General features: G+C 30.7%; 1 protein-coding gene across 1 annotated transcript in view; it reads right to left on the reverse strand.

Annotated features, from left to right (window-relative positions):
* LOC108764659 (uncharacterized) overlaps window positions 1-8,947 on the reverse strand; it is a 76,994-nt gene that overhangs the window by 67,068 nt on the left and 979 nt on the right. Inside the window, exon 2 of the mRNA XM_018512998.1 lies at window positions 677-683. Within this exon, the coding sequence (XP_018368500.1) occupies window positions 677-683 (7 nt within the window). The remainder of the gene's footprint in view (window positions 1-676; window positions 684-8,947) is intronic.

Consider the following 8,947-nt stretch of genomic DNA (forward strand, 5'->3'; position numbering starts at 1 on the left):
TCAGCAGCGCTTCACTTCTTACGAAGATGTACGAAAATGGCTAGATGACTGGTTTGGCTCAAAAGAGCAACAATTTTTTTGGCGTGGCATCCACAAATTGTCAGACAGGTGGGAAAAATGTATAGCTAGCGATGGGCAATACTTCGAATAAAATATTTTTTATCATTTTCATGCAATAAACGTGTATTTTCTATTAAAAAATTCCGGTTTCATATTTACATACCTGTTAAGAGTTGATGTTGCACACTTAATAAAACTTGTTTGTCATTGGAAATGTTTCGATAAAATACATTTCAAAATAAAAACATTTTTTGTAAGATGTGTTGCATTTATGATAAGTTGTCAGTCATTCCAAAAATTTGAATCAATTTTATTGCTTACATTAACTGTCAGTATTCTACAATATGAAGGATGTCATAGTATGGGATTGCCTTCACCAGCAGAGGAAGCTAAAAAAATTTAGATTATATCGCAACAGAAATTCATCATATTAGTCTTGATATTGATCATATAGAAGTTACTGACAAAATAAAAAAAAACGATGTTATAATGAATGCAAATAATCATGAGGATGATAAGTATAGTGACGAAATTCATATTTGGATTGAGAAGTTAAAAATGCAAGCGGAAATAGATAATGATAAAAAAGCTTCTCATTTAAATGCTTTTTATTTACCTGAATTCTATAAACAAATAACAAGATTATGTTTAGAATTTCCATTATGGTCTGGAGTTTTAGCTCCCATATTTACTTCGAAGTATGTACGTGCAACATCAGCACATTGTGAAGAATACTTTAAAGACTTGCGAGAATACATTTTCAAAAATGTACAAACTCTTTTGCGTGCAGACAAATTTATCAAGATGCATTTACGATCCATTGATGGAACTATGAAAATAGCATCTGCTGCTATTGTAACTTCTAATATGAACAATAATGTTTTAAATATTAATCATTATGACAATAATATTATATAAAGACTACTCATATAAATAGTAATATTGATAAGGAAATTGATAATAATGAAGATATGAATCAATTTGAAAATTAGATGAATAAAGGTGAAATTGAAACACATTCATTACAACAAAATGAAGAAATCAATGAAAATATCAAATTATCAGAACGTACAAAATCACTTAACAATCTCACTAACAGAAAATCCAAATATTTTAAGCCATATCCGGAAATAAAATATATTAAAAACAGAAAGTTAAAAAAATCAACAAAAAAATTCTTCCTCCAAAATGGTTTTTTTCTTACAACCACTGAAAATCAATGGAACTACATATGAAATTCGAAATACTTGTTCTTTTGACTCGATTGCCCAAATTATTACACTTATTGCTTTAAAAGATGAAAATTATTTTAATTATATAAGTAATTCGAATAATAATTTCCTAAAATTTTGTCAATTAATTTTAAATAACGGTGTAAATACCACTATTTATAAAGAGAGAATTTTATTATTATTAAATAATAATGATTTAAAATTACCAACAACAGAAGCTAGCAATGTGCATATAATAGACGTATATAATAATATTGCTGTGGGGTATGTGTGTGTGTGTGTGATGTGGACAAATCTTTCTAAAGATCAACCATGCGTCAATAAAATATGAATGTTCCTCATATGAATGTCAAAAAGAGATACATAATATATCAGTACCTGGTGTTAATCATCAAATAATTCCTAAAAAGGGATTCATGTGCTTGGAAGAAGCACTTCATCACAATTTTCAAATAAAGAATGTTAAATGTCAACAATCTGAATGTCCTGGACGCCGCACTACGTTAAATTTAATTTACATCTATATATTGAACTTGATTCGGATATGTTTGGATGATAAGACAGGCATTAGTTGTCAATTAAAAGATTTTCCTATAACAATAAATATTTTAAAACAGGAACATATGTATGATACAATTTTGCAACTTTATTAAAAAATCTGTTTCTAACAAATAAAACTTATATAAAAATTTGTATATAAATAAGAAATAAAATACATTTAATTTTATTGCATGCACAAAAAATAATTTTATTATAACTACTTGAATAGAAATCTGTCTATGACAACAAAATACAGGGATAATAGAAAAAAAGGGATAGGAAATATACACAATGAATTGTGTAATTTATGAGTAAGATAATTTTACTCTCACAAACATAATAAAATGTCTATATAATATTGTATAATATTGTATAATATAGCAGGTATAATATATTATATTATATTATACTGTAATAATATAATAACATACCTTGCAATTGCACATTATTTAAATAAAATTCCATGTTTTCTTACTTTATACATATATATGTATATATATATGATACATACATATATATATATGATAAATTGGTATTTTTACATTATTTTATATTAAACATTTTTAATATGTAAAAATTATTTGTACACATGTAAAGAGACGCATGCATTTTTTAATTAAAGAATATATTTAACATTTTTTTTTAAATTTGTGACATTAGATATTTACATAGAAAGCATAGTCTTTATGAATATGTGACTATATAAACCTTTTTAAAAATCACTCATTATACTCGTTACACTCGTTATAGCTCACCATTGCCTCATATTGAATTTTTAGATTGGCTGGTGTAATCGCGTATACTAGTCAACATAATATATATCAGAAGAATACACGGTACTTGGAGAATATATAATGATTTAATGAAGTCCGTACAATATATGTTGTAATGAAGAAGCAAAGATAGAACCACATGCAGCAATAGAGGGAAGCCCCCTATTATGAGATAGGCGCTTAATATGAGATAACGGCGTTTCTGCTAAACTAATAAACGCTATCTATTGGTTCCACCATGAATTTATAGCTCTTGGATTGAAAACTATTTAGTAGAAAATTCATTATTATACTATGCCTGTAGTCAATGTAAAACAAAATTTTAGAATTTGGATATCTTCAAGTTTCATTGAGATGAGCCTTTAAACCTTGTTTATTATTTAATAAATAAATATTTGGCAATAAATTCTTTGTGTAGTGACAGAGTAAAGTCGTACTAATAGAAAAATACGGGATATGTTGAATTGTTTAATTACAGAAGTTAGATTTAATGATAGTAAAGATAAGGAAATCGTAATATGAAATACCCAGGATATTTCTAATATGAAGTAACCCATGTTCCTATGTTACAGTGAAAGTCGTTGCTAAAGTATAAATGTTATTGTACAATAATAAAAAAGACAACCGGAATAAACGTCGAGTGCCTATAAACGTCTACGATGCTTGATTCCTAAACTACCTGAAGACGAGTTCTGGATATAATCTATCTCATTTTTCGCGTATGCTGGCTGTGTTTGTTTGTACTTTAGAAACATTAAATAAAGTTTTTTAATTGCAATATTGATATACTTTGCGTTTTACTATCGATTTCTCGGGGCATCTCATATTAGGAACACAATTTCTCTCTCTCTCTCTCTCTCTCTCTCTCTCTCTCTCTCTCTCGACTTTGCGATTTACTCACTTTTTACATTTCTTTAATTTTCAAAAAAAATGGAATTTGAATTAAATTTTATATAACGTTATCTTAAAGCTTATTAAATTCTCTTCAAAATGACCTATTATTTTTTTTTAATTCTGCCTATAGACTTCTAGCATTTACCCAAAATGAACTCGGTATCTCATAATAGGAGCCTTTTCGAAAGGCGTCTGGGATAATCATGAGAGTCCGGGGTTTTATATAAAAAGGAAATATTTTTTGACTGGATGGCAAAAAAAACTTTGGCGTGTAAATGTAGTGTTGACATTAAAGATTGGCAGCCCTGTAGGACGCAGATTGAGAATAAAATTTATTCGCATATAATGTAATCCCAGCTGCACACCAGCGCGATGTTCGTCGCGCGCGACCTGTAAGGTGTTATACTGTAAACATAATAATGATGTTATATTGTAAACATGATAATAAAGAAGTGATAGTATTGTGCAATTTGTAAGGAAAAAGCAACTAAATATATGTACTTAGTCAAATATTTTTTGATAACGTATTATCAATTAAAGAAAAACCCCTGTTAATGGAAATATTATTTATCTAAAAATTTAAAAGGCTTATATGTGAAATAATTATTTCTAGAGCACCAAAAAAGGTAAGCAAATGTATACGTCCGAGATAGCAAACGAAATATCCGGGGTTTTCGGTTCGTCAGTTCTAGTTTTTAACTTTTTGAAATGGCAACCCTACGCGCGTTCATCTCTTTTTGATATTTTTCGTTATATTTTTGACTATCAAACGTCCGGAATGGACTATCACCAAACGACTACCAAACGAATAGTTATGGTCATTTTTAGATTTTTAATAGTGAGGAGCCAACTGCACACAGCTGCTTATGGATTTACTCGCAGTTCGGACTAGTAAAAGGCCTTTTATGGTTTTTAATTCATCCTTTACAATCTTCATGACCATATTTATGACAAATGTCACACGTACGCATGTGCTCGAACATGGCTCACATTGGTATCGCCATACAAAAAGTTCTTTTTCTTTAATTATAAACAAAACATTGTAATAATAATATAAATTAAATATTGTGTTGTAAAATATGTGTTGAGTGGTACGAGATTTTTGTCGTGCACGACCATGCGATTCTTCCCGCCAAAAAGGTCGGGTACTTCGAAGATTATTTAGAGTTTTAAATAATGGTCATATATAGGGTGGCCAATCGTCCCGAATTTTGTGGAACGTCCCTATTTTCGACTCTTTCAGAGGCGTCCCGAAAGAATCCTAAGCGGGACGCCATTTGTCCCGATTTCAGTGATATCACACGCCACACTGCAAATTGGTCACCGTCACCGACTTTTTATAATCAGAACAGGACTTAAAGAATTTTCTTAAAGTATTACAATTTATAGCTTCAATTCCAGTTTCAAATGCTTCAGCAGAGCGTGTATTTTCTCAATTTTGTTCCTAATCAAAATGTTCCAACAAACTGGTCCAGCTTTGAAAAATAAAGTTTTTAATAGTCTAATCAGTTGAGGTAAAGTCGACGAATCCCACCAATTTTCAATAATACCTGAAAATAAATTTTTTAAAAAAATACTTAATAATAATTAGATAATTTGCGGGAGGAATAAAATATAATATTACTTGTGTTTATTACATATCGAGTAGAACCACCATTTGGGCCGGTTTCACCAACGTCAATTACTTAATCAGCCGTGGAACTGATGACTAATCGCGTTTACTGTTTAGTAGAATTGACCACTTACGGTTGGCAGTGAATCACCGATTAGGATTAATCGAGTTGATGATACCTTTGTATATATGATCGTATACAAATTTACCTTTTTAAAAAAAGGTAAAAGAAAGCGCTAAGCGTGTGTGTTTCTCGTAAAGAATCACCATTTGGGCCAGTTTCACCAACGCCAATTACTTAACCGGCCATGAAACTGATGACTAATCGCGTTTACTATTTAGTAGAATTAACCACTTACGGTTGGCAGTGAATCACCGATTAGGATTAATCGAGTTGATGATACCTTTGTATATATGATCGTATACAAATTTACCTTTTTAAAAAAAGGTAAAAAAAAGCGCTAAGCGTGTGTGTTTCTCGTAAAGAATCACCATTTGACCTATGTGAACCTGGCACCCGACTTTAAGAAAAACAATTTTTTTTATATGCATTGGATAGAGCTAGGTTTGTACCCAATTGTACCACCGTTCTTTTCGTTTGTACCTCAAAGGGTTGAGAGAAAAAAAAATTTTTTTAAAAGTTAGCACCCCACTTTGAGATAATGAAATTTTTCAAACGCCATCAAATTCAGAATCGTTTGTACCCGTTTGTACCGCAGTTCGTTTCATTTGTACCCTCAAGGGGGTGAATGTACCGAATTTTTAAAATAGGGGTGAGAGCTAACTCCGCCAATTGTTAAGATATCTTAAATCTATAAACGGGTGCTGTTTCGGCATCGCTTGTAGACGTTTGTACCACCGTCGGTTTCGTTTGTACCCCCGAATTTTTAAGATAGGGGTGAGAGCTAACTCTGCCAATTTTTAAGATATCTTAAATCTGTAAACGGGTGTTGTTTCGGCATCGCTTGTAGACGTTTGTACCACCGTCGGTTTCGTTTGTACCCCCGAGGGGGTGATTGTACCGAATTTTTAAGATAGGGGTGAGAGCTAACTCTGCCAATTTTTAAGATATTTTAAATTTGTAAACGGGTGCTGTTTCGACGTCGCTTGTAGACGTTTGTACCACCGTCAGTTTCGTTTGTACCCCCGAGGGGGTGATTGTACCGAATTTTTAAAATAGAGGTGAGAGCTAATTCCGCCAATTTTTAAGATATCTTAAATCTGTAAACGGGTGCTGTTTCGGCATCGCTTGTAGACGTTAAAAAATTGGCGGAGTTAGCTCTCACCCCTATCTTAAAAATTCGTTACAATCACCCCCTCGGGGGTACAAACGAAACCGACGGTGGTACAAACGTGTACAAGCGATACCGAAACAGCACCCGTTTACAGATTTAAGATATCTTAAAAATTGGCGGAGTTAGCTCTCATCCCTATCTTAAAAATTTGTTACAATCACCCCCTCGGGGGTACAAACGAAACCGACGGTGGTACAAACGTCTACAAGCGAGGCCGAAACAGCACCCGTTTACAGATTTAAGATATCTTAAAAATTGGCGGAGTTAGCTCTCACCCCTATCTTAAAAATTCGGTACAATCACCCCCTCGGGGGTACAAATGAAACCGACGGTGGTACAAACGTCTACAAGCGACGTCGAAACCTCACCCGTTTACAGATTTAAGATATCTTAAAAATTGGCGGAGTTAGCTCTCACCCCTATTTTAAAAATTCGGTTCATTCACCCCCTTGAGGGTACAAACGAAACGAACTGCGGTACAAACGGGTACAAACGATTCTGAATTTGATGGCGTTTGAAAAATTTCATTATCTCAAAGTGGGGTGCTAACTTTTTTTAAAATTTTTTCTTCTCTCAACCCCTTGAGGTACAAACGAAAAGAACGGTGGTACAATTGGGTACAAACCTAGCTCTATCCAATGCATATAAAAAAAATTATTTTTCTTAAAGTCGGGTGCCAGGTTCACATAGGTCACCATTTGGGCCAGTTTCACCAACGCCAATGACTTTATCGGCCGCGAAACTGATGACTAATCACGTTTGTTGTTTAATAGAGAGAAAATCTTCAAAACATTATACAAAACATTATCACGAAATTGCGTTACCTTGCTCAATTTAAGTGTTACCACAAAAATTAAAGAATTAACCGTATAAAATGAATAAATTTAATTTTTTACTTAATCCAAATACTATCTTTAATTTTTATACAATGAAACCTAAGTATACGTATACTTATTGAAGAATCTTCCTATTCCACACAATTCAAATGATTTAAATTTCTCTTAAATGAAATTATTATATCACAATTCATTCAAAGACATTTCCTTCTTCCAACTAAAGTAGTGGTTATTTAATTCTCCTTCAAAACATTATACAAAACATTATCACAAAATTGCGTTATCTTGCACAATTTAAGTGTTACCACAAAAATTAAAGAATTAACGGTATAAAATGAAAAAATTTAATTTAAATAGAAAAATTTTTCATGTAAAAACACTTGGCGCTGCTAGATAGAGTAAGAAAAACTATAAGAACAATTAAAAATTGGAATGGTAATTAATAAAAATAAATAATAAAAGATAATTGTATGTATATAATTTAAAAGTAATAATAATTGTTGTGATATAATTGTAATATCATTTAAAAGTAATAATAAAAGTAATAATAAATTCTCTTTCATAATGCATGTCTTACAAATCTAAATTTATTTTTCTTTGATTTAAGCTTAATAGCATTCACAACGATCATAATTTTCACGACTCTGTAACTCAATCATATATACACATGCTAGATATTTCAACTTTCATTGGGGATGGTTTTTTTTTCTTATTTTTCGAAATATTCATATTTTTTAATATGATTCTGACTTTTTTTATTAATAAGCTTCTAATTTATATTATTTTTCTAAGTATTATATTCTTATCCTTCTTATTTACATTCATTTTTTACTACTATACTACCATGTTATTATATCGAGATCTAGAAGCGCTAAGTGTTTTTACATGAAACATTTTTCTATTTAAATTAAATTTTTTCATTTTATACTGTTAATTCTCTAATTTTTGAGGTAACACTTAAATTGTGCAAGGTAACGCAATTTTGTGATAATGTTTTGTATAATGTTTTGAAGGAGAATTAAATAACCACTACTTTAGTTGGAAGAGGAAATGTCTTTGAATGAATTGTGATATAATAATTTCATTTAAGAGGAATTTAAATCATTTGGATTGTGTGGAATAGGAAGATTCTTCAATAAGTATACGTATACTTAGGTTTCATTGTATAAAAATTAAAGATAGTATTTGGATTAAGTAAAAAATTAAAGTTTTTCATTTTATACTGTTAATTCTTTCATTTTTGTGGTAACACTTAAATTGTGCAAGGTAACGCAATTTTGTGATAATGTTTTGTATTAAATCATTTAGATTGTGGAATAGGAAGATTCTTCAATAAATATACGTATACTTAGGTTTCATTGTATAAAAATCTTGATATCAAATCTTTTATAGGAATGATACATATCATTAAAGTTAATATTATTTATTTAATTTGGTATTCAAATTACATGGAATTTAACTTGGCACCAATTTTGTTGATATCAAATCTTTTATACGAATGATACATATCATTAGAGTTAAATAAATTAAGAAAATTAAAGTTACTATTACTTTTTCTTTAGAAGGAATAAAATGGTAAAAATATTCTTGAGGCTTTCACGGGTGTTTCCTATATGACAATCTTGCGTTTCGCGGGTTTACTCCGTGTTCAAATCCATTCTTGGAATGCCAACGTTTCGTGAACCTTGCAGTCCACTTCATCAGG

The sequence above is a fragment of the Trachymyrmex cornetzi genome, unplaced genomic scaffold (genome assembly GCF_001594075.2).
Source record: "Trachymyrmex cornetzi isolate Tcor2-1 unplaced genomic scaffold, Tcor1.1 scaffold443, whole genome shotgun sequence".
NCBI classification, from domain to species: Eukaryota; Metazoa; Arthropoda; class Insecta; order Hymenoptera; family Formicidae; genus Trachymyrmex; species Trachymyrmex cornetzi.